Raw genomic sequence first — 24853 nt, forward strand, 5'->3', positions numbered from 1 at the left:
AGGAAGGAGGAAGCCCATAACCAAGGACGGGCAGTGCCCGTGCAGCAGAGAGCATGGGTGGAGTGCCCCTCCCATCTACTGACGTGAAAGCGCAGGAATGCCAAGCTCCTTACATGTCGGGCAGCCCGGAGAGCACAGGTGAGTCTGTGACAGGTGTGTCCGAGAGGTGAGTCTGACTCTTCTCAGGAAGCCGGGGGGGGAGGGGGGCAAGAAGCCATGAGGTGTGAGCTGCTGGGTCGCAAAATGGCCAAGGTGGAGACTCAGTGATGTTAGCAAGGTCACAGCGCTACCCTTTAAATGCTATAATTTATATATGTATATTTATACACGCACGCACCCACCCACCCACCCACGCACACGCACGGTCATCACCAACCGCCTTGCTGCAGCGCCACCGGGAGCGATTCCGGATAGCAGCAAACAAAATCCTTCCGATAAAATCTGCCTAGAAAAATAGAGCAAGGTCCCAGAAGCCCGGGTGCTGCGCCCGGCTCCCGTCCTTCAACCTCTCTCCTTGGCCCTGAGGCCGACACCGACACCAGGAGACGTCCAAGCAACCACGTGGGCAGGCTCATTCTCTGTCACCGTCTTCACTGCTGCCTGGAACAGAGACAGAACAGGCGGAGTTCTCAGAACTCTAGGAGCCAGCCCACAGGAATGGACATGTCACCTCGACAGACCCATCCCACCCTAGCTGGTAGGGCTGGTGGCCTACACTGAGTACAACGCGGAGGGGCCAAGTCCACCACTCCCAGCCAACAAGGGGAAGTTCCTTTGTGTGGTATGGGGCACTGACATGGCCCTGATGTCACAGCTCCCAAGCGCAGCTGACCAGCTCATGTAGACAAGCAGGAGAGCGGGGCAGCAGGCAGCCTGCACAAGGGCCCCCCAGACACAGTAAGAACTAACAGTACTTGGTACTGGTGAGTTCAGACATCAGCTCACTGAGCAACGCACCACGGTGGGCACACCCGTCTCACACATGGGGAAACCGAGGCACGGGGGGTGCAGTGACTTACCCAAGGTCACTCAGCAAGTCAGTGACAGAGATGACTGTAGAAACCAGGAGTCCTGGCTCCTAGTTCTGTGTATTCCCTCCCTAAGCCTGCAGTATGTCTACGGGCAACGAGCTGCCTGATCTGGTGTATGGGGCCCCCTAGGGGAGAGGGACTTGCCAGTATCAGAGTTTGAGTGAACCTCAGGAGTTCATGGCTCCCATTCTGGGTCCAAACCACCCCACTTTGCTTCCTATAATGGATCCCAAGGCAATCAGATGGGTCCCGGGCTCCAGGCAGACCCAGCCACGCACGGCATGCTAGCCAGGACAGCTCAAAGAGAGATGGCGCCAAGTCTCATCACTCCCAGCTCCCTATTGGGCTGAGCACCCAGCCCCAGCCCTCACCTCCGACGGACTCCATGTCCGCGTCGGAGACGTGTGTGATGGAGAACCTGGACACCGGCGCAGGAGACACGGTGAACCGGGAGAACGGGATCGGCAGCACCTGCTTCTGGACTGGGACCAGCGAGGGAAGGCTGGGGATGGCCGAGACTGGCATCACCGGCGTCACCGTCAGTGAGGACATTAACGATGACTTCACGGGCATGAGCGGAAAGTCGTCATCCCACTCGAATCCACCACCTGGAGCAGACAACGACCACAGTGACACATCAGGGAGCAGGCCCATTGCTGCTGTGCCCCTCGGACGAGCCTATCACTACTGCGCCCGCCACCCCCTCAGCCTGCCCCCCCTCGGCCGGGCCTACCGCTACCACGCCCGCTGCCCCCTCAGCCTGCCCCCCCCTCGGCCAGACCTACCGCTACCGCGCCTGCCCCCCCTCAGCCTGCCCCCCCCCCTCGGCCGGGCCTATCGCTACCACGCCCGCCGCCCCCTCAGCCTGCCGCCCCTCGGCCAGACCTACCGCTACCGCGCCTGCCCACTGTCCCCCTCAGCCTGCCCCCCCTCGGCCGGGCCTACCGCTACCACGCCCGCTGCCCCCTCAGCCTGCCCCCCCCTCGGCCAGACCTACCGCTACCGCGCCTGCCCCCCCCTCAGCCTGCCCCCCCCCCTCGGCCGGGCCTATCACTACCGCGCCCGCCACCCCCTCAGCCTGCCCCCCCTCGGCCGGGCCTATCGCTACCGTGTCCAACGCCCCCTCAGCCTGTCCCCCCCTCGGCCAGACCTACCGCTACCACGCCCGCTGCCCCCTCAGCCTGCCCCCCCCCTCGGCCAGACCTACCGCTACCGCGCCTGCCCCCCCCTCAGCCTGCCCCCCCCCTCGGCCGGGCCTATCGCTACCACGCCCGCCGCCCCCTCAGCCTGCCGCCCCTCGGCTGGGCTATCGCTACCTCGCCCACCGCCCCCTCAGCCTGCCGCCCCTCGGCCAGACCTACCGCTACCGCGCCTGCCCACTGTCCCCCTCAGCCTGCCCCCCCTCGGCCGGGCCTATCGCTACCTCGCCCGCCGCCCCCTCGCCTGTCCCCGCCTCGGCCAGACCTACCGCTACCATGCCCGCTGCCCCCCTCAGCCTGCCCCCCCCGCTTGGCTGGGCTCATCATTACCGCTGTGCCCACTCCCTCTCTCAGCCTGTGGACTCTCAATTCGAGCTCCACCTTTGCACAGAGCGCCCACTGTAGTCCATGTGGATTCACCTCCAGATTCTCTGAGGCCTTGTGCTAGTGCTACCTGATGCCCGCTATGCCCAGGGGAATCAGGCCTGGAGGGGGAGCCTGGAGGTGGTGGGACAGGTGCCCATGGCCAGCGCCACTGGCAGTTATACAGCCGAGTCCCTCCCCAGCTGCGGGCGCTCCGCCCACCACAAGCCCTCACTCTCTTCAGAGGCATTGCCGTCCGAGGAGTCGTCCGATGCGCTCAGTCTGTCCACCGGGCTTGTGGGGCTGGAGCTGTTGCTCTGCACGGGCTGCAGCGAAGGCGCCGTGACCTCTGGGAACGTCTGGTCGCTGAGCTCCCGAGTGGGACTTTCCTGGACATTAAAAGACACCTTGGAAAATCACCCCATAAAGACACATGCCCGAGAGCCAGGCAGTGATGACACGGCCATCCCAGTTACTCCAATCTGTGCCCTCAGGGGCCTGGCACCCACTGACTGGGAAATGGATGGAGGCCCCATGTCACAAAGGCCTCCCCAGTCTCCCCAGCTCAACTGGGCTGGGATGTGGAGGAAGCTGGGGACAGATGGTGCCCGTCTGCTGCCCTCCTGGGCTCACAGCACGGGAAGGCAGCGACTAGGCCCCAGGGCTGCTCACCTGGTCAAAGAGGTAGACAGTGACGTCGTCGTAGAAGGACACGGCCTTCTTCTTCCGCTCCAGGTCCTCGCAGAAGGTCTGGGACAGCAGGTTGGGCATCTTGAGTAGGCTGCGCAGGTTCCTAGCGCTGTGGCTCTCAGCCACCACGATGGGCACGGCGGCTGGCTCGTCCTCGCTCTCCTCACTCTGCTCCTGGATGTTGTAGCAGCGCAGCTCCTCGTCCGACTCGTCGCTGTCCTCGGTGTCCTCCTCCTCGTCCTCAGGCTCCTCCCGCCGCTCGGGGCCGGGTGGCCGCAGCTCCGCCTGGGCCTGCCGCAGAGAGAGATCCAGGGACAACTGCCGGCCCTGAGCTAGTGACAGCTCTTCTGCCAGGGCCCTGCCAGGACCCTCCTGCACTTCCCCTTCTGGGGCCACTCGCACCCCTGGCTCCTCTAATGGGTGCTCCGGCCCCTCAGGCTCGGAGCTAGGAGCTACAGCCTCACCCAGCAGGCGTGAGAGCCCTTCCTGCCGGAGTTCTTCTCCACCAGCTTTGGCCAGGACCAACAGGGCTGGGCCCTCCGGGCTCATTACCACGGGAGACAGGAAGAAGGACTTGGATGGCACCGACTCTGCTGGGATGCTGGGGATGGCAGGGCACTCGTCCCAGGTCGTATCTCTGGAGCCGTCCGAGTCTGGACTGTGGCCTGCAGCTGTCTCCTCAGCCCTGGCGGCACCTTCCAGCTCCAGCTCCGGCTCTGGGTGGGCAGCCTGGACGCTCCCTTCCCCGGGACTCACCACTTCACCTGCCATTGAGAAGCCTACACCAGAAGCTCCAGTCCCCATGGTGCAAGCAGCTCCCTGAGGGCTGTCAGGGGTGTCGCGGGGCTGGGGCGGCTCCTCCCCATCACTGTTTTGGCTCGGGGCACTTCCCAGGTCTTGCGCATCCAGCGGCAAGCACCCCGCCTCCCTGTCCTGGGCTTCAGACCCATCGCTGTCTTCATCCTCCTTGAGGTACCTCTCGGCGTCGGTGTCGTAGTCTGAGAAGTAGGCTGAGTCACGGTACGGGTTCTTCTCACTCAGGCCGTGAAGCTCAGCGCTGAAGGATGAGGAGAGGTGCATCTCTGAGGCCACGCCGTCCCCTTCGCCCACCGCCAAACCTACGGGCGACTTCCCCAGATGGGTGAAAGTCTCTGGCTCCCTGGGCTCATGCGGCTCCTTTAGGACAAACTCCGGGGACTCATAGTTCTCGGTGTCATAGCCGCTGTCCAGGGCCTTGGGCTGGCTGGAGGGGACGTAGCTGGTGGGGCTGAAGACTTCGCACGAGCTGGCTGTGGATGGGATGTCGAGGGATTCCAGGGAGTCCGGTGTCCCCACCTGCTTCTGGAGAGACTTGAAGGATGGGATCACGTCCACTCGTTCCACGTAGTCTCCGGAGAAGTCGGTGAAGACACCAGACGTGAGCTCCGCGGTATCTTCATCGCTGCAGTCATCCATGTCAGGGAAGCTGGTGCTGGAGAAGGTCTTGTCTGGGGTCCGGTCCAGGTCACTTGTGATGCTCTTCCCACTCTCCACTGCAATGTCTCCGGGCACTTGGCCAGCTACCTCAGAGGCCTCTGAAGGGATCTGGGTGCAGTCTGCACAAGGGTTGCCCTCTGTGTGGGCATACGGGTCAGCCCACTCCCCAGGACTTAGCGGGAGGGCTGCCCCCTCAGCCGGCATGGTGGTGCTCTCAGATAGCTGGCAAGCTGCCCCTGCCTCGGCATGTCCCATACCAACAGGCCCTGGTGGATCCATACCCCTTGGCTGTGGCATTTGGGCATGGTGATTCCCCTCCCCTCTCTCGGCTTGTCTTGATGCTGTGCTGGCATCATCCAGGCACATCTGGGCTGAAGCTCCGACCGAGGAGTCTGTAGGGAGTGCTGCACCGGAGGCACGTCGTGAACTGGAAACGCCTGCCAGCGCGGTGTCTTCCAAAAGGTCGAAAGCGGATGAGTCATGGCTCTCCCAGTGGGGGGAGGAGGAGGAGGAAGAGGAGGAGGAAGAGGAAGAGTCCTCTTTGTTGCTCAGGGTCCTGCGCTGCCCGGGACCCAAGCAGAAGCTATGGTTCTCAGTGAGGGGCTGCTGGTCCTGCAGCGCTAGCCGCAAGTCCTTGACCAACGGGCTCCTCCTCGCCTGCAAGGCCTCCCTGAGCTGGGCCTCGTCGCGTGGCACGGAGTCCAGGGGCTCGGCCATGAGTCCCCGGAAAGTGATCATGTGGCGGTAACACCAGCTGTCGTTGGCAGGGGGCTCGCAGGGTGGAGGAGGGCAGTTGCTGCTGTTGTTGTTGGCCGAGCTGTTGGACGTCCAGTGCTGCCTCTGCACCGCTGTGCTCACATCCTCCGGGACCAGCCCGCTCGCGCGCTCTCTGCTCCCGCACTGGGGGCTGCCGCACGGGCTCTCCTCGCCCAGCTCCAAGGTGATGCAGTCCAGCCTGGAGCCCTGAGGCTTGCTGGCCACCTTCTGCCCCACACACTCCAGCAGCCTCCCTGCCAAGGGGGCTGGGTGGGGCTCCTCATAGCTGGGGGGGCCGTAGGCACAGTTCACTGATGGGGAGATGCCCAGAGGGTCCTCAAAGATGTTCTTCTGGAAGCTGGGGACCTGCCACTCCTTGCTGCTGGCCTCCAAGGGCTCCTCCTCCAGCAGGGAGTGGTTGGCACCATCGCCTGGGGACGGTTGGTAGTATGGAGGCTCCTTGCTGTGGCACTGGTAGGGGTAGTAATCGGGATGCTCCCAAGAGCCCTCGCTGAGCGTGGCGTGGCCCAGCAGGGGTTCCATGGTCAGGGAGACAGTGGGGCTGTTATCTGAGTCGTATGTGCCACTGTCCTGGCCCCCCTTGGCTTGCCAGCGGGACCCCTTGGCCGGGGAGCCGTACTCACAGTCGGGGCTGTAGGAGCACATGGCGTAGTCCAGCTCGGTGCGACCCTCCGAGGGCCCTTCGATGCGGATGTAGTACTCACTGCTGAGCGAGGGGCTGTGGGCCCCCAGGATGGGCACCACGCTGGGCGCGTGCAGGCTTGGGCAGCCCTGCTGCTTGCACTCATAGCAGGACGGCGAGACGCCGAGGCTTAGCCGCCCTATGGAGCTGGTGGGATAGTACAAGTCCTGGTACTGGGCGGCACTGCTGGGGCTCAGGGCCCCCGTGGGTACCTGGAAGCACTCAGCCTTGCTGGGCTCCCATTTGTACTCGAAGTTGAGGCCCTGGCTGGTCTCCATGACAGTCAGGACGTCGTCCCCATCCGAGTGGAAGCCTTCGGCAGAGAACTGCTCCAGCAGCGGGAAGGAGGAGACCTCGGTGCCGCGGTGGCTGCTGCTGGAGCTGCCGTTGGGCTTCATGGAGTTCCAGCGCCTCTCGAACTCCTCCTCTGCCTCCGTCGCCCCCTTGGCACACAGGTAGGAGAGAAGCAGGTGCACCTCTTCCGCCGTCGGCCTCTGCTCGGGCTGCAGCCAGCAGAACTGCATTACCTCGTACCTGCGACACAGAAGGACACTGGAGTCCGTCCCTGCACAGCGCCCCCACCTGCCTGCAGCCGCTCTGGCAGGAGCCTTTGGCTTGCACGCTCCCCAGCCCCCGGCTCCCTGCCAGCCCCAGCCGGAAGGCGACCTTCCACCAGCCGGTGAGAGGGCGGCTGGGCATGGGCACACGCCCACCCTTCGCCTGCACATGGCGCCGCCATGCGCGTTCTGACTCACTGTTCAGCAGGACTGCCCCCGCTCGGCAGATGGCACCGGGCCCCTCAACGCACCCCTGCCCGGAGCCAGCCCAGGAGAGAGGAACCGGAGGAGAGGAAGGGAGGATGCACAAATAGGAGAGCGTTCGGCAAGCACATTGTTAACGCAGTGGTCCGAGGCCTGAGGCAGGCGGAAATCTGCCACCCTCCGGCAGCACCTGCCAACCCCAGCCCAGTGCCCGCGGCATGCTCCTCACCAGCGCTCAGACAGCAACAGCTTCAGCTGGGGCTTGGGCAATTTGAGCTGCTGCTCCTTGATGGCGTAGGTGAGCACCTGCCGGTCGGAGTAGCGGTAGTAGGGCTGGTTGCCCAGCTCAAACAGCTCCCAGATCGTCACGCCCAGAGACCTGCAGAGACAGGGACCAGTGTGGCTAGGTCTACACTGCCCGCCTGAATCGGCGGGTAGAAATCGATCTCTCGGGAATCGAATTATCGCGTCTCGTCGGGACGCGACAATTGATCCCCGAATCGACGCTCTTACTCCACCAGCGCAGGTGGGAGTAAGCGCCGTCGACGGGGAGCCGCGGAGGTCGATTTTGCCGCCGTCTTCGCAGCGGGGGAAGTCGGCTCCGATAGGTCGAATTCAGCTACGCTATTCGCGTAGCTGAATTTGCGTATCTTAAATCGACCCCCCCCCGTAGTGAAGACCTGCCCTGTGTGTCGTTGCAGCACGGCGAGGGGGGACAACCAACAGCAGAGAGGAAAGGCCAAGGGAGGGACGTGCCCCAGCCGGCCCTACTGACCCGGGCAAGACAGGCAGCTGCAGGCTCAGGCCTCTGGGTTACACATGGGCAGAGTCGCCTGGAGATGGAGGAGAGAGGCCAGCTCCCCATCTGGTGTGAATGGGCCCCGTTCCACGGGAGTCCATAGGCCAGATCCACCCTGGTGTGAACAGGCCCCGCTCCACTGGGCTTATGCCTGTTCACACAGCTGGGGATCCAGCCCTGGACTCTCAGATTTTAAGGGCGCGTGGCGGCAGTCAGATGACCCGTGCTGACCTCCTCTGGAGCCCTGGCCTCGGAGCCTCCCCAGCCACTCCGCCCCCGATGCCCACCCTGCCAGGGGCTCAGGCCATGCACAGGCTCTCCAGGAGCGGAGGCCCATCCCCTGCTGGGTCCATGTGGGAGTGGCAGCCCTGCCCTGTCCCCCACCCCACACCCCAAGGGCTCAGGGCCGCCTGCCAGACCACGAGGCACTGACACATCCTGAGCAGGGACACAGGCCCGACTCACACCCGCGTGCTGGCTGAGGGCAGGGCCTGAGTCACTCGCACACAGCCGGGGGCTGGGGGAGGCAGGGACTGCTGGCAGCCGGGCATGTGCCCCGCCTGGGCCCTGCGCTCACCAGACGTTGCTGGATTTGGTCTGATCCACGATGAGCAGATTGCCGTGCACCTCGTCGATGAGCTCGGGCGCGATCCAGCGCAGCGGCACCCACAGCTGGTCGGCCGTCACGAAGTAGTCATCCTGCCGAGCATGCGGGGTCAGCGCGAGAAGAGAACATCAACCTACGCGTAAGGGACCGGCACGCCCGGGTGTGACAGCAGCACCCCCTCTTCCCTCCCCTCCCCCAGCCCCTGCTGCCCCGGGCCCCTCTTTCCTCCCCCCAGCCCCTGCTGCACCGGGCCCCTCTTCCCTCCCCCAGCCCCTGCTGCCCCGGGCCCCTCTTTCCTCCCCCCAGCCCCTGCTGCCCCGGGCCAATCTTCCCTCCCCTCCTCCCAGCCCCTGCTGCCCCGGGCCCCTCTTTCCCCCCACCCTCTCCCACGCCTGAGCCCCCTGCCTCCCCATTCCCTCTCCACTTCTCCCAGCCCCCATCCAGCTCCTCTTCCCCCCAGTTCATCTCCTCCCCAGCTCCTCTTTCTCCATTTCCCCTGCCCCACTCTCCTAGCTACTGCCTCTCCTCCCCACCCCCTTCCCACTCCTCCTCTGCCACCTCTCACCCCCCAATCTCCAGCCCCGTCCACTGCCTCTCCTTCAACCCCCATCTTCCCACCTCTCCTCCTCCCCCATCCTCTGGCCGCCCACCACATCCTCCTGCCACTGCCCCCTCCCTGGCCTGGCCCTCTGCTGCCCCCCATCGCCCGCTGCCCCCTCCTCCGCCCGGCCCTCTGCTGCCCCCCATCCCCCGCTGCCCCTCCCCCGCCCGGCCCTCTGCTGCCCCCATCCCCCGCTGCCCCCTCCTCCCAGCAGTTCCAATCCCTCAGGGCTGAAGTGACCTCCCCACAGGCGGCAGCAGACAGTAACCTGCCCTGGGTGCCAGGCAGAAGCAGGTCTCCAGGACTCAGCTGGCAGGTGCGGTCTGAGCAGCCGCGATGCCCAGGGAGAGAAAAAGTCTAGCTGCAGGGACTTGTCCCCTCCCGCCACAACTCAGGGGAGCAGCCCCTGCCCCCGCCTGCGCCCCTGCAGGGAACTGAAGGCACTGGGCACTGTTTGCATTAGGAGGAGGGCATTGCCAGCTGACCCCCCCCCCCCGAGTCACGCCAAGCAGTGTCTGCCCTGCCCAGAGGGGGAGCGTAGGAGGCTCAGAAACACCCATTCCCAGGCCCCTCTCTCCAGGAGGACAAGCCCCATTCCCAGGACACTGGGAGCCTCCCGCATCAGACAGCCGAGGAAACCGACAATGAATCCCAGGCGCTCAGAGTAACCAGCCCGAAGGGACCCAGCAGCCAAGACCTGGCCCAGGGCTCCCATCCTCCAACACCCCCTGCTACAGTAACCCCAGCTCTCGGGTCCCTGAACCCCGCTGGGCCGGGAGGATGCCCCGTGCCTGAGCCCAGGTCAGCCCACAGAGGCTGGGCTCCAGCAGGTGCCGAAAGCGCCTCCCCCCTGCCCCCCAGCCCCAGCCCAGCCCAGCCCAGCCTTACTTTGTACTTGCAGCGAGCCAGGCCGTAGTCCCCGACTTTGACGGTCAGGTCAGCAGTGAGTAAGCAGTTCCGCAAAGCCAGGTCACTAGACAAAGGAAACGCACAGCTGCTGTTACACAACCCCAGGCGCGCTGGGGCGGTGGAGTGGGGAGCTCACACGCCGGTCGGGGTGAGGGTGCCAGGCAAGCGGCACCCACCCAGGCCAGAGGGGCCTGAACAACTCAGCAGGGAGACAGGAGGGGGAGCGTCAGGGTTCTGGATTTGAACCCGTTGGGGGGCGGGGGGAGCGGTTGTTGGGCCCAGACTTTGGCCAGAGACAGCAGGGCTCAGGCTGTAACTCACCGACCGGCTAGTGCAGGGCATTCCAGTCACCAGCCCAAATACATGGCAGGGAACGCTAAGCCTCCGGCCGCCTCCAGCCGCCCAGCCCGCCGTCAGACTAAGCCAGGCAGAATGGAGATTGCCTGGCAACCTACCCCGGCCATTTCCTACCCTGCCGCTGTGACCCCTCCTCGCAGCATGCGTGAGTGTGTGTGCATGCACGCAGGTGAGTGTGCGTGTACACACGCGTGTATGTGTGGGTGGGTGCAAGTGTATGCACACATGTATGTCTATGTGTGGGTATATGCGCATGTGGGTGGGTGGGGGAGAGGGTGTGTGTATGTGTGGGTGCGGGGGTGTATGCAACTGTGTGCATATGTGTGGGCACGTGTGGGTGGGGGACAATGGTGCATGTATGGGTTCAACTGTATGTACACGTGTATGTATATGTGTGAGGAGGGCATGTGGGGGGCATGCGTGGCTGGCAGAGCGGCTGTGAGTATGGGGATGTGGGCGTGTGTGTGGGTGGTGGCGTGGGCGTATGAGCACATGAGTAGGTGGGGGGGCGAGGGTTGGGGGGGCGTGTGTGTGTGGGTGGGTGTGTGCATGCGTGGGTGGCAGAGCGGCTGTGTGTATGGGGATGTGGGTGTGTGTGTGGGTGGTGGCGTGGGCGTATGAGCACATGAGTAGGTGGGGGGGAGGGTTTGGGGGGGGGCGTGTTTGTATGTGGGTGGGTGGGTGGGAACCAGGAGGGATGTGTGTGGGTGAGGGTGTATTGGGGGGGCGAGGGTGTGTGTGTATGTGTGTGTAGGAGGAGGGGCGAGGGTGTGTGTGTAGGGGGAGGGGCAAGTGTGTGTGTGTGTGTGTGTGTAGGGGGAGGGGAGGAGTGTGTGTGTGTGTGTGTGTGTGTGTGTGTGTGTGTGTGTGTAGAGGGATGGGGGTGAGGGTGTGTGGGTAGGGGAGGGGGTGAGGGTGTGTGTGTGTGTAGGGGAGGGGGGGCAAGGGTGTGTGTGTGTAGGGGAGGGGACGAGGGGGAGGGTGTGTGTAGGGGAGGGGGGCAAGGGTGTGTGTGCGTGTGTTGGGGGAGGGTGTGTGTGTGTGTAGGGGGATGGGGGTGAGGGTGCGTGTGTTGGGGGAGGGTGTGTGTGTGTGTAGGGGGATGGGGGTGAGGGTGCGTGTGTTGGGGGAGGGTGTGTGTGTGTGTAGGGGGATGGGGATGAGGGTGCGTGTGTTGGGGGAGGGTGTGTGTGTGTAGGGGGAAGGGGGGAGGGTGTGTGTGTGTGTGTGTGTGTAGGGGGAGAGGGGAGTGTGTAGGGGAGGGGGGGCGAGGGGGTGTGTGTGTAGTGGGAGGGGGGCAAGGGTGTGTGTGTGTGTAGGGGAGGGTGGAGGGTGTGTGTGTGTGTGTGTAGGGGGATGGGGGTGAGTGTGTGTCTGTGTGTAGGGGGGTGAGGGGGGCGTGTATGGGGGAGGGGGAGCGAGGGTGTATGTATATATGTGCGTGGGTGGGTGGGAGTGAGTGTGTGTGTGTAGGGGGGAGGGAGGGGTGTGTAGGGGGAGGGGGGCAAGGGTGTGTGTGTGTGTAGGAGGGGTGAGGATGTGTGTGTAGAGGGGGGGTGAGGGGGTGTGTTTGTGACCCAGGCAGGACCCCGTGGGGAGTTGGCGCACACCACGCATGGATCAGAGGCTGCAGGTGTCTGGTTCGAGCCCAGCTCAGCCCAGCTTGGCCGGGATTAAAGGGGTCCCCACTAACCGCTACGGTGGCCCGTGCGAGATGAATTTGGGGGGTCCCAGCTCACGTGTCACACTCGCTGCAGCGCTTTGCACCGACTGGTGGCTGAGTGGAGAGGCCAGGAGTGCGTGGGCCAGGGGGTCTGAACTGCCCCAGGGACCCCCGAGGGACCCCCGCTCCCGCGGGGCAGGGGAGGTGTCCGGGCAGCTGGCCCTGCTGCTGCCCTTGAGAGACCCACCAGGCTCCATTCACCAGCATGAAAGAGCGACGGGGAGGCCCTGGGCACCCAGGAGCTGCCTCTGCCAGAGCCTCTGGAGAGCAGCGCCAAGGGCACCGGTTACCCGCCAGGCGGTGGGCAGCGCTGGGAGGCAGAGGCAGCGAGGCAGGGCCCCGCCCGAGGCTCTGTGCAGCGCCCGCCGGCGCAGGCCCCAGGCTGTGGCAGGCGAGAAGGATCCGACGGCCCCAGAAGCCAGCGCTCGCCCTCTTCAACAAAATCACTGATGCTGGAGTCTCCGTGTGCAACTCACTCAGCACCAGGATATTGTTGGGGAGGAGAAGCCAGAGGGCGGCGGGTGAACCAGGGTTGAGGAGAGGAACCCCGGAGTCCTGGGCGAGCGGCAATGCCATGCTGTGCTGCTATGCTGGGGTGAGACCCCCTCGGCCCCCAGCCAACGGGTGGGCGTGGAAAACCGGCTAAAGGAGCCATAGGGCAAGCCACATGTGACCCCGTCCGCCCACACGCCAGGCTGGGGACCAGACATGCCCCCAACCCCACGTCCCCCCCCCCAATTACACTGGGACCCCCCCCCGCACACTGCCCCCCGACATGCCAGGCAAGGGACTGGACACCCCACCCTCCCACACCAGGCCAGACCCCCTGGCAGCCCCTCTTCCTGCTTGGCCCATGTCCTCTAGCTGCACGTGCCGGGGGGGTGCAGGGGGGGTCGCCAGCTCCCAGGCCTCAGCATGGGAAGCACCTTTACTGCAGTCTCTGCTCATAGCCTGGGCCCAGGGGTGTCACGGGCCCAGCAAACCCGGGGACAGCACCTGAGGGGGCCCCGAGCCTTGGTGATGGGGAGGCGGTCGGATGAGGCTGCATAGGGTACTGGGGAAGTTACAAAGCCTTTCCAGCCCCTGCTCCCCCAGCCCCAGTCCCCACTCCTGCCCCGCCCCAGCCCTGGTCCTCCTCCCCACCCAGTGTCTAGCTCTCCTCCCACCCCAGGGTGCATATCCTGCAGGGAGCTCACGGTTTCTGGAGCCATGGGTGCCGGGTGGCAGGGGCGGGCGATGCTCAGGGCCCAGCAGGCAGGAGAGGGGAGTGTCTGTGGTGCCCCCTCCCCCTCCGGCCCAGCCTTACCTGTGCACGTAGTGGTTCCTGTGCAGGTGCAGGATGCCGCATGCCACTTCACAAGCCATTCTCTGCAGGGTGAGCGGGTCGGGGGCCATGGAGTCGGCCACCTGGCAGCTCCGCAGGTAGCCCTTCAGGTCGCCCTGTCACGGGAGCAGCAGCCGTCACCGGCCCTGAGCCACGGCCCCGCCAGCCGGTGTCGAGGTCTCTGAGCCCCTCCCCACTCAGTGGCCCCGCGCCGCCCTTCCCCAGGGAGACCCCGAGGGCCCCACGCACCGTCACAAAGGGGGGAGCAGCCGGGAGCAGAGCTGAGTGCATCAGGGGAGCGAGGGGGCGTCAGGGCAGGGAAGGAGCTGGAGCAGAGCAGAGGGCCTGGCCCAAAACCGGTTTGGGGAGGGGGGGGTGTATATATCTCCCCAGTCCCCTGCCCACGAGCCACAGGCAATGCCTGGGCCATCTCCAAACACCTGCCTGGGGAGTGGGACGTGGCACAGGGGGCACATGCCCACCAACACCCCCACCCACCATGGGCTCTCTCCCCACATGGGGCTCAGGGGTCTGGAAAACCCGGCAAGGCTGGGACTGCCCCATGCCGGCAGGCAGGCAGATCCACTGCGATCCCGGCTCCCTGGCGTGAACCGCATCGCCCCAGCCGCACGGGGAGCCTGCCAGCGCCGGACACTACAGACCCCCATTCACAGCCTGCAGGGACCTGCTGTGGCTGTGAGCCGGCATGAAGGGCTCTGCAGAGGTGGGCCCCAGAACGAGCCGCACTCGCTGAGACCCCAGCCGTGTTCTCTCGCTCCCTGGAGACTCACTAGCCCTGCTACCAAACGAGGGGCAGGCCTCCCCACCCCGCCTGGCATCCCTCGCGCTTGAACCTGTGGCTCAGCACAGGAAATGAGCCAGCCCCGAAGCCGTGGGGAGCGGAGATTCACCAACGCTGGGGGGAAGCGGGACCCAGCGCGCTAACGCGGGGCCTGAAATAACCTGCTCTGGACACGGCGTTTGCCGTTCAGCCCCTGCCGCAGCAGCTGGGCCTGGGTGAACCCGCGGGAAGTGGAGGAGAGGGCCAAAGAGGGCGAAGGGTTTTCAAGCAGGCGACGTACCAGCGGGCAGAACTCCATGACCAGCAGGTAGGGCGTCACCTCGGCGCACTGGGCTAGGCACTGCAGCAGGTTCGTGTGCTGGAGAGCCCTGCGCAGGGAGGGGAGAGAGCAATGAAGATTTCAAACCGGGGAAGCCGGGTTGGGACAACTTACCCGTCATCTCTGGCCTGGGGCAGCCAGGGGGCTGCGGGTCGGGCTGGAGGGGCACCGGCAGAGCTGTGTGTGGGGAGCCCAGGGCTGGGCTAGCAGAAAGAAACCTTTTCAGAGAGCTTTCTCCTTGTCACCCAGCCCGCACAATGCGTGTCTGGGGGCAGCAAGGAGCTCTCTGTGACCCGTCCCCACGCCAGGCCTGGCCGGGCAGAGAACAAATGGGTACCGGGAAGTGCCAGCCGCCCCAACAGGACCCACAACAATAGGGTGTTTGTTCATCTCGCAGTGTAAAGTTGACTCTACTCCAATCCCAGCCCCCCCAGATCTGTCGATGCGCCTCAATCCCAACCCGCAGCCCCCCCAGCTACTGCAGGCCAGCTCCCCCCTGCCCCCCAGATCTGTGAATGCTCCTCAATCCCAACCCCACGCCCCCCAGCTCCCCCATGCCCACCCAGACACACTTCCCTGTCAGTGCCCCTCCATCCCAACCCGCAGCCCCCTGGATTAGTCCAGGATCCCGCCCCAAAGTCCCGCCTGGGCCCCCTGAGTTTCCTGCCAGACACAGACGGGCTGATTCGTGCGATGGTTTGGGAAGGGATCAGTTTGCTCTGATCTAGGCCCAGACCCAACGTGCTGCCCGTGACCGGAGCCTGGAGGACAGGCCCGGATGGCAGCGACCATGAGATGGCAGCTCAGGGATGGCCAGTGTGGGAAAGGGCCTCTCCGTGCCACGCTGCCGGCTCAGCCGCAGAGGGGAGGCACCCCTGGGAGCAGAGCACCAGAGGCTTTGGCTCCACACTGGCAGGGAGGGACCCAGCACTGGGGCCATCCCCAGAGCCCTTCCCTGGGGCAAGGGAGCTCTTTCCTTGCATGGCAGAGATACCGGGGCCAGAGCGGGCGCTGTGCTGGCCTACCTGTACGGCTGGGCTTCCTCCAGGAACTGCATCTGGTCCTGGACGCTGGCGCTCACCTTCAGTTCCTTCACCACCACCTGGGTGCTGCTGAGCCCCGAGTTCACCTCCCCCAGGAACACCTAGGGATGGCAGCGCACGTCAGCCCTGCACCCTCGGCCCTGCGCCCCGCGGCCCTGTGCCCCATCCCCTGCCTGCCCTCATGGCCCTGCACCCACGGCCCTGCGCCCATGGCCCTGCGCCCTCGTCCTGCGCCCCGCGGCACATCCCCTGCCTGCCCTCATGGCCCTACACCCATGGCCCTGTGCCCCAGTCCTGTGCCCATGTCCCCTACCTGCCCTCACGTCCCCACCTGCGCCCACATCCCCATCCTGCGCCACGGAACCACGTCCTGCAGCACGTCCCCTCCCCACCCCCACGTCCCGTCTCTGCACCCACATTCCCACCCTGAGCCCACGGCACCACGTCCTGCAGCACGTCCCCTCCCCACCCCCACGTCCCCTCTCTGCACCCACATTCCCGCCGTGAGCCCACGGCATCACGTCCTGCAGCATGTCCCCTCCCCACCCCCACGTCCCCTCTCTCCCTGCAAGGGCACATTCCCCTCCCGAGACCGGCACCCACCTCCCCAGGCTCCAAGGCTTCCCACCCCACCCCACCCAACGGCCCCAGCCAGGACGGTCCGGGGCAGCGCACGGGACAGTCTGGCCAAGAACGCCAGAGCCACAGAGGGTCCCAAACGCTCACGCGCAGCAGTTTGGGGGGCGAGAGGCTGAGCCGACCCGGCTGGGGAGCCAAGAGATGGAGCAGCCGGTGCTCAGACACTCAGCCCCACACGGGCTCTAGGACCTCCCCCCCCGCACACACGCAGCTCCACAACCCCGCTGCCAGGGCAAATCCCGGCCTGAGCTGGCATGCCTCGGGGAGTCCTTCCCGGGCACAGCGCTCCCCCCCCAGACAGTCCCCCGAAGAGAGGGATGCGCTCACCTTCCCAAACCAGCCGTGGCCAATCTCCTTCAGGTAGAGGAGGCTGTGCCTCCCCAGATCCGTGGACTTGAGCAGCTGCACTGTAAGAGAGCACATCCAGCTAGCTGGGCATCAGCGCGCCCGGTGGCCTGCCCCACCCACCCACCTGCCAGGTTACCCACGTCTCTCAGCCGCGCCCAGCTCCCGCGCCCAGCTCCGCCCGCCTGCCAGGTTACCCGCGTCTCCCAGCCGCGCCCAGCTCGCCCCCTCCTGCCATTCGGCGCCAGGCCCCGCGCAGCCTCATGGTGTTCCTCCATCGGCCCTGTGGCGCTGTCTCCTGGGCTCCGGCTGGCAGAGCTGTGGGCTCAGGCATGGCCTGGCATCATTGTCCCTGGGAGGCTCCAGCCCCTCACACCCTGCGATACGGCGCTGGGCGGAGTTGCACACCAGGGGAGTCGGTTAGTGCCCCCAGGCGGGCAGCAGGTGCCAGTTGTGGCCCCTTCATGTCCAGGAGCCGCTCCCCACTGGCGTTCCCCACCACGGGCTGGGAGCCGTCTGCCCCAGGGGAACAGCCCTTTCCCGCTGAGCTCTCCCCAAGGCGACAGCGGGGAGGAGCTGCCCCTCCTCCTCCAGTCCAGCTGGGAGGTCCAGGAACCCGCAGCCAGACCGGAGGCGGGTGAAGTCAGAGCGAGCAGGCGCCCTGCATCCCAGCCCAACCACCCAGCCAGCAGCTCCGGGACATCGGGGATGTAGCCCCCACGCTCCTCCCGCCCGGCGCTCGCTCCCTCCCTCCCTCCCCGGCGGAATCCCAGCATTCCGGACCCACGGGGGGGGGCAGCAATGGGCCCATTGTTGGGCAGCATCGCGCCGCCCTGCACCGCTCCGGCCACGCCAGACACTGGGGCCATTGTCCAAGCCCCAGTGAGATCAGCTGGGGCAGCACCCGGCACAGCAGCGGAGAGGGGCAGGGGGTGAGGGCAGCTGCTCTGTGGCAGCGTTTGTTGGCTCCTCGCCCCGCCCGGCGATCTCAGAATTCCTCTCCCACTCACAGGCCTGTTTACCACGGCCGCGGGGCAGCGCCAGGGAAGGAATCTGGGGCCGTGGGATGAGCTCAGAGAGCGCCTGTGTCTCCAGGGGCCTGTCCCAGAACAGAAGCCCACTGTGACCTGCCTGCCCAGGGTCCGAGCTCCCCCTCCAGCCAGGGCAGGGCTGTGGCAGAGGCCTTCCCTTCCCCAGCCTGCCCGGCCAGGAGCGCTATTCCCAGCCCCTCAGCACCGGGGCTGGTCAACCTGGGCTGCTCCCCTGCACTGGTGCTGGAGAAAAGGCCTGAGGGATGCTGGTCAGAGGGGGCTGCAGGCCAGGAGACAGGGCCCCCGGGGCTGGCTGCCCCTCCTGCTAATGGGCCAAGACCAGCTCCTCCCGGGACACTTTTCTGGGCTCCTGTGATCCCTGCACCCCATTGTTCCTCCCCCAAAAGCAACCCTTTATCCCAGGTGTGTCCACCAGGTGGTGCCACTGAGCCACAGGCCAGGACGCGGGAATCCCGCCCCAGACAGGGGCTTAGAGCGCCCTCTGCAGGTGCCAGGCAACGCTCTGCGTGCCAGCGGCTCGGGGCAGAACAGCCCCCAGTAAGCCCCAGCCAGTTCTGCTCCCCTGGCCGGGGGCTGCAGGCAGTCGATGGCAGCGTCCTCGGAGTCAGCCATGGGCAGGGGCTGCTGGCCATGGTCACGGAGTCTCCGCCTCCCTCCCCCAGAGCACCGGGTACATGGCAGCAGTGACCATGACGGGCGCTGGCCCCGCTCCTTGATCAGGACAGGGAGCGCTGTCCTGGCCGGGAGACGCCACGCAGGCTCCCAGGGAGCAGCACGATCCGAAGCTGCAATCCACTTGGGAACTGCAGCCGCCCGGCCCCGCTCCGCCGCGCAGCCTACCTGAGCGCCCTGGCTGCTTGGCCATGGGGAGCGACACCTCGGTGAGGGGCAGGATGTAAACCTCGGGGCCATTCTGCGTGGCCGGGGAGCCCTGCACCGAGAACTCGGTCACGTAATCTTCTCCCTCGGCATTCTCAAACTCCTGGCCCGGGCACAAAGCAGAGGGCAGGGGGTCGGCAGGGGCAGACGTGGGCACAGCACAAACACACAGAGCTGAGCGCGCCCGTGCACCCCCCCACACACACACACACACAGCTTCCCTGCCCCCCCACCCCCAGCACGCCATAGCGCTGCAAGAGACGTGAGGAGCCTGGCACGCCCTGCCTCACACGCTTCTCTCCCTTTCCTCACGTCCCAGGCCCGGCGGGTCTGTCCGGCTGTGGGCTCCTCCTGGGCCCCTCGTGTGTTTGTACAGCACCCGGCGCGCCTTGGGGGCTGCCCAGCCACCCGGTTTCTATCGCGCCCACACCGAGCGGCGGCTCCGCCAGGCCCGCTCACCTGCTCCCCACGCAGCCGTGTGTCTGATGCAGAGCCCTGGCCCTGAGCCCTTAGAACTGCAAGCCCCCTGTCAGCTAGCATCCCTACCCAGCGAGTGGAGCGCACCCCCCTGTCAGGGCTACTGCCCAGTCCCCCAGGGCGCGATCTCAGCTGCCTCCCCCCATGGTCTCTGGGGCCGGCTGCCGAGCGCTGGGCTGGGCAGGAGAGCCGCTCTCCACCCTGTGCCCTCCCCAGCGCCCTCCCACTCCCCAGCGCTGCCTTTGGGGCAGGGAGCGGGGCAGCCCCATCCCTGGAGAGCGGAGAGGCCGGGGAGACCCCCGGGGAAGGGGAGTAGCCAGATCACCCATCACCCCAGCGGGCGTGTGTGACCCTGACCCAGGCACGCACGAGCTGCTGCAGTGTGCGCTTAAGGGCCAGGCAGCCCCACGTGGGGCTGGGAGAGACTCCAGCCCCCCAAGGCTCCGCCTGTGTCACCAGAGGGCTCTGCCCACCCCACGTCTCTCTCATCCCTCCTCAGAGACCTGTCCCAGCCCCATGGCCCTGCTCTCTCTGTGCGGCCCACGGGCGCCCTCCCTTTACCTGGCTGTGTGCCCCAGACAGCCCTTTGGGCCTGACAGCTGCCTCCGTGATCAGACAGGCCACGGCGAGCATCTCCCCTGCCCCACCCTAGCTGCCACCAGCCTCATAGTGCCTGGGGGCTCGCTGCTGCGCCACGCTCGGGACTCCTCCCCGGTGGGACTTGCTGGGCCACAGGGCAGCATCCGGGCTGGACGCAAACGCTCTCCCTGCTCCTATATAGGCAGCGTGGGGGGTTGAGCCGCCTCATTGTTCCTCCCAAGGCTCCGCGGGATGGTCAAGCCCCCCCCGCCCGGGCGCCGCGAGCCTCCACAAAAATCCCAGCAAACAGAGAAAACTGTTCCTCGGGCACATTCTGTGCAGGGAGGTCACGGCCCCTCCCACCCCGCAGGGCACCAGGGGCATTTCCTGGGCAGAGGCCTGGGCAGAGAGCGACGCGACCGGAGCCAGGCACAGCCGGTGTGTGATGCTAAGCTGCCCAGGCCTGGCCCAGCTCCCTGTTAGTGTGGGCCAAGGAGAAGGGCCCCAAGTCTCCACGGGCCCAGGCACACACGCCATGACCAGGGGTTAACGAGGCACCAGACCCACCAGCACCCCCAGCAACATCGCTGGCTGGTCCCCTCTCCCCTCCAGCCAGGCTGGGACCCCCTCCCCTCATTCCCTCCCCCAGCCAGGCTGGGATCCCCTCCCCTCATTCCCCCCGCCCCAGCCAGGCTGGGACCCCCTCCCCACTTTCCCTCCCACAGCCAGGCTGGGATCCCCTCCCCTCATTCCCCCTGCCCCAGCCAGGCTGGGACCCCCTCCCCACTTTCCCTCCCACAGCCAGGCTGGGACCCCCTCCCCTCGTTCCCCCCCTCCAGCCAGGCTGGGACACCCTCTTTGGAGCATTTACCTTGAAGCCAATGTCTCCCTTCTTGCAGCACAGACAGGCCAACATGAGGAAGATGAAGGTAAAGAGACCAGAGAAGGAAAGCGCCACCACGGCGAGCGACGAGGACCAGGAGAGCTCGCTAAGGGGGGTGCCGTCTGCGGGGAGACAAACGTGGGGGGCGGAGAGATTAGGGGGGCAGGCGACAAACGCAGAGCATCTCCCTTGCGGGGCCAGGGGCCAGACAGTGAGAGGGGACAAAACCAGGGAGCGGCACCAGGGAGCCCGGCCATGGCAGAGCTGGGAGCCCCGCGGCGCTGACCCCCGTGTAGACAGAGCAGGGGTTGAGCCGCCTCTGACGGGAAGGGCCCATGGATACACTGTGTGAGGAGGCCAAAAATAGTCCCGGCCCAGGCCTCCCGACCCAGACGCTGTGCCCCGGGCTGTACACAACACCCCCTTGGCTTCCCAGCTGGCCCCGGAGGGCAGCCCCAGCCCAGCCAGTGGCCCACGGTGACCGTGAACAGCAGCTGAAGGCCAGGGCTCGACGCTGAGCAGAGTACCCCAAATGCAGCCCAGGAGGGAGCAGGGAAGTGGGGAGATGCTGCATTGCTCCCATCACCCACAGGGGGGCACTGCCGCACCGCAGACAGGCGGCTGCCGGCCAATTGCTCTAGGACTCACTCCCTGGCCAAGGGGGCACCGGCCTGGGGCCCTGTCGCCTGCTAAACACAGAGGTGCCCATTTGGAAAAGACCGAGAGAGAACAACTGGACCGGTCACAATTGGTTTCGCTGCCAAGAAAGCAAAAAGAACAGCCGAACCCCGGCCGCCAGGCGCTGGGATCGGGGGCAGGAGACACTTTCCAATGCGAAAGAACCGATCTGCCCTTTGGGCCAGTTTATACAACCCTTGAGGAAGCAGTTAACCGGCTTCCTAAATCCTTGGTCTGTGTACGCACACCCGCGTGCCTGCCCACGTGCCTCTGTGTGCATGTGCCCGCTCATGCGTGTGCGTGCCCGAGGCTGGCTGGGTGCATGTGCGTCCTGCCTGCACACACAGACCCGGCTCAGCCTCTAATCCTGGGCCTAGCACCCACTGGATCCCTCGGCTCCGCACTGTTGCCATGACAATAATTCACAGATTCATAGCAGGGACCTGCCCTGAAACAATCCCACAGCAGAGTTGTTGGGGGAACATCCCCGAAGGGTCCGTGATGGCGACTCCCCCATGCCCCTTGGTAAGCCGGTATTCCATCACTGCGCCCAGGCGGGGCGCCCCACCGGCCTGTCCCAGGGGATGTCTAGCCGCCGTCCCTTCCGCTGGGATCCTGCTTTAGCCCTGCCAAGTAATTCCAGCAAGGGCCGTTTCCCCAGAGGCTGAGGCAAGGAGCAGAAGCAGCCCCCGCTGCTCCCCAGCTCCCTGCCCCACGAGCACTGGTCTCTGCAGCCCACGCGGGCACCCAGGTTGCTTCCAGGCACCATTCACTTGCCGAGTCTCTGGGTCCTGCATGCCCCCAACCCCACATTTCTACTTGCAGAGTCAACTTCATCCAGCAGCCCCCGGGCTCTCAGCGAAGGACTCAAGGATGGCTCCCTTTGCACACACACTGGGAGGCTGTGGAGCAGAGGGGCGGGGTGCAGGGCGAGCTGCGAGTCTGGGGGCTGCAGGACAGGATTGGACCCGGCTCCTGTTTGTGGGGAGGTCCTTTTCCAGGGCACTGGCGCACGCTCCCCGAACACCAGATGCGGGAGGGGGATGTTAGCAGCTAAACAGAGATTAACATACATGAAGGTGCAAGGGGCGCCTGAGCACGGCCCCGATGCAGCCACCTCTGGGGTTGGCCACAGCCGCAGTTCTGTTCCGCCAGCATCACATTGGGGTGGAAGGAAGGAGAAGGACACGGCCTCCAACTCAAAGCGCACGAGGGGCATAACGCCCCAGCTGCAGCAGGAATTCGGGCAGGGCACCGGACATGCTGTTCCTCCATCTGGAAAGCCGTGCTAGGAGGCTGTGTTCCCGGCCTCAGGCCCCAGCTCAGGACGCTCAGGGTCAGGTGAGCTGCAAGAACTCCCATCACCCAGCAAACAGGAAGGAAGGCAGTGCCCGTCTCTCAAAGGGCTCTGCAGGCCCCAGTTCCTTCTCACGCCCCACGCAGACGAGGACTGAACACGGCCCCCACTCCTGGTGCCATCCTGTCCCTTAGGGCCTGGCCCAGCCTGGCATCTCCTCCCAAATATCCCTCCGGCTGTGACAGTGCCGCAGCCCCAGGGAGACGGGGGTGAATGAGCCCAGCGCCTCCAGGTGAGGGGGAAAAGGAGCCGGGGACCCACACTTGGCAGGAACCCAGCTCTGGCCACAAGCAGTAAAGCGCCAGGAGGAGGAGAAGTGCTGCGAGTACCGGTAAAGGGCCAACCCCGCGTCTCCCCTCTGCTGCAGGCAAGTCACCAGGGCTTCCCCCGGCCCAACCAGGAGGCTTCGGAGTCTTTCAGGAAAGCCCAGGGAGCAGCAGGGTGTGATACACCCCCCAGCCCTCCGGGGAGCCCAGAACATCGCTGCTGCGGCCAGGGTAAGCGAGAGGCAGCGTGTTGGAGCCGCCGAGCGAGCCTGCCCGAGCAGGGAGCCCAGCAGAGCCATCCAGCCCCTGCTGGCCCCCAGAGCAGCCAATGGCAGACACAAGGGCCCTTCATGCAGAGGGTTTATGGGGCCCCTGTGGAGAGAACATCCGCGGCTTTTGTTGCCTAGCTGTGAGCTTGCGTTGTGGGCGCTCGATGCCCGCCGCTCTGCCGCGGCCCCCAGGAACCCACCTGACAAGCTGCCGCTGAGCTATTCCTATGCTACTCCAGAGCCGCCGGGAACAAACGGCGTCATTATACCCGGAGGAAGCAGCAGGGAGGCACAGCCGTGACTCAGAGCCCAGCCGGCTCGAGCCACGGCGACTGCCGTAAAAACACCACCGCGAGATCGCCAGAGCCAGGCACAAGGCTGGCACTGCAGGGAGCCGAGAGAAAGGCAACCAAAGTGATCGGGGAGCTGCGGGGACGCCGGAGGAGGAAAGGCGAAAAGAGCTCCGTCTTGGGGGTAGGGGGTACGTGCAAAGCAGCGATGATTAGGCCCGGGGACAGAATGACAGGAAATGGAGGAAAACGGCCCCCAGTGAAAGGCGCTAGAGCGTGGGACAGCCCAACAGGGTGTGCGGGGAACCCGGCTGCAGGCAGAGGGAACTGGCGAGAGAGAAGGCATCAAGCCGGTGATGGCCACAGGACGGAGTGGCTGGAACGGGCATCTCAGAGCAGGACAGCTGCTGGGACTGGCTCCTAGCTCGGAATGGCTTGTGCACCACCGAGCACGGCGACCCTGCGAGCCAAAGCAGGGAGGCGAGGGGCCCCGTTTGCTCTTTGGCTTCTGGGTCATTTTGCCTGGGGGGAGCTCCCAGGAACAAGAAGAGCCCACAGCACCAGAGACATGGCTCGCCGTCACGTGGTCACCACGGCACCGGAGACACGGCTCAGCACTGGGCGGTGCCCGCGGCACCAGAGACACAGCTCACCATGCGGCGGTGCCCACGGCACCGGAGACACGGCTCAGCACGGGGCGGTGCCCGCGGCACCAGAGACACGGCTCAGCATGGGGCGGTGCCCGCGGCACCGGAGACACAGCTCACCATGCGGCGGTGCCCACGGCACCGGAGACACGGCTCAGCACGGGGCGGTGCCTGCGGCACCAGAGACACGGCTCAGCACGGGGCGGTGCCTGCGGCACCAGAGACACAGCTCACCATGCGGCGGTGCCCACGGCACCGGAGACACGGCTCAGCACGGGGCGGTGCCCGTGGCACCAGAGACACGGCTCAGCACGGGGCGGTGCCCGTGGCACCGGAGACACGGCTCAGCACGGGGCGGTGCCCGTGGCACCGGAGACACGGCTCAGCACGGGGCGGTGCCCGTGGCACCGGAGACACGGCTCAGCACGGGGCGGTGCCCGTGGCACCGGAGACACGGCTCAGCACGGGGCGGTGCCCGTGGCACCGGAGACACGGCTCAGCACGGGGCGGTGCCCGTGGCACCAGAGACACGGCTCAGCACGGGGCGGTGCCCGCGGCACCAGAGACACTGCTCACCATATGTCCACACCCCCGCTGTGCAGGGGCTCTGCTCTCAGCTCCAGATACAGACCACGGGCCACCCCGCTGCATGTGCTGTTAGTGCAATGCTCTGTGCTGGCCCCCACGTGCCCAGCCTCTGTCTATGCTCTGGCCAGCATCACCCTTTTCTCTCTCTCCCGAGCAATACGCGAACCCGTCACACAGAGCCCTGGGCTCCCTGCAGGAGACGGGGTCTCCTCCTCTGAGACGCCGCCCAGACACGTCCCTGGAGAATCGCCGCCCAGGAGTCAGTTACCCGCTCCCAGAGCGAGCGCTGGGCTCCGTGCCAGCCCCCATGTCACTGAGCTGCTGAAAAGCCGGGCAGGCACCACCCCCCCACGGTCCCGTCTCGTCTACACCAACGTTCCTGAAAATGGGAGGCGATTTTGAGTCTTCGCTGTGAGGGCCCAGAAACCGTCCCATTAACGC

The 24853-nt window shown here is 65.8% G+C and overlaps 1 protein-coding gene across 1 annotated transcript in view; it reads right to left on the reverse strand.

Annotated features, from left to right (window-relative positions):
- Positions 1 to 329: 329 nt before the first annotated feature.
- The window catches only part of AATK (apoptosis associated tyrosine kinase), a 49204-nt gene continuing 24680 nt past the window's right edge, over positions 330 to 24853 (reverse strand). Inside the window, exons 2-14 of the mRNA XM_054047981.1 lie at positions 20306 to 20439; positions 18340 to 18481; positions 16430 to 16509; positions 15446 to 15564; positions 14382 to 14469; positions 13282 to 13415; positions 9875 to 9959; positions 8356 to 8477; positions 7209 to 7358; positions 3266 to 6752; positions 2829 to 2982; positions 1403 to 1639; positions 330 to 600 (exon numbers count right to left, since the gene is read on the reverse strand). Of these exons, the coding sequence (XP_053903956.1) occupies positions 572 to 600; positions 1403 to 1639; positions 2829 to 2982; positions 3266 to 6752; positions 7209 to 7358; positions 8356 to 8477; positions 9875 to 9959; positions 13282 to 13415; positions 14382 to 14469; positions 15446 to 15564; positions 16430 to 16509; positions 18340 to 18481; positions 20306 to 20439 (4961 nt within the window). The 3' untranslated portion in view covers positions 330 to 571. The remainder of the gene's footprint in view (positions 601 to 1402; positions 1640 to 2828; positions 2983 to 3265; positions 6753 to 7208; positions 7359 to 8355; positions 8478 to 9874; positions 9960 to 13281; positions 13416 to 14381; positions 14470 to 15445; positions 15565 to 16429; positions 16510 to 18339; positions 18482 to 20305; positions 20440 to 24853) is intronic.

The sequence above is a fragment of the Malaclemys terrapin genome, chromosome 13 (genome assembly GCF_027887155.1).
Source record: "Malaclemys terrapin pileata isolate rMalTer1 chromosome 13, rMalTer1.hap1, whole genome shotgun sequence".
In the NCBI taxonomy this organism is placed as follows: domain Eukaryota; kingdom Metazoa; phylum Chordata; order Testudines; family Emydidae; genus Malaclemys; species Malaclemys terrapin.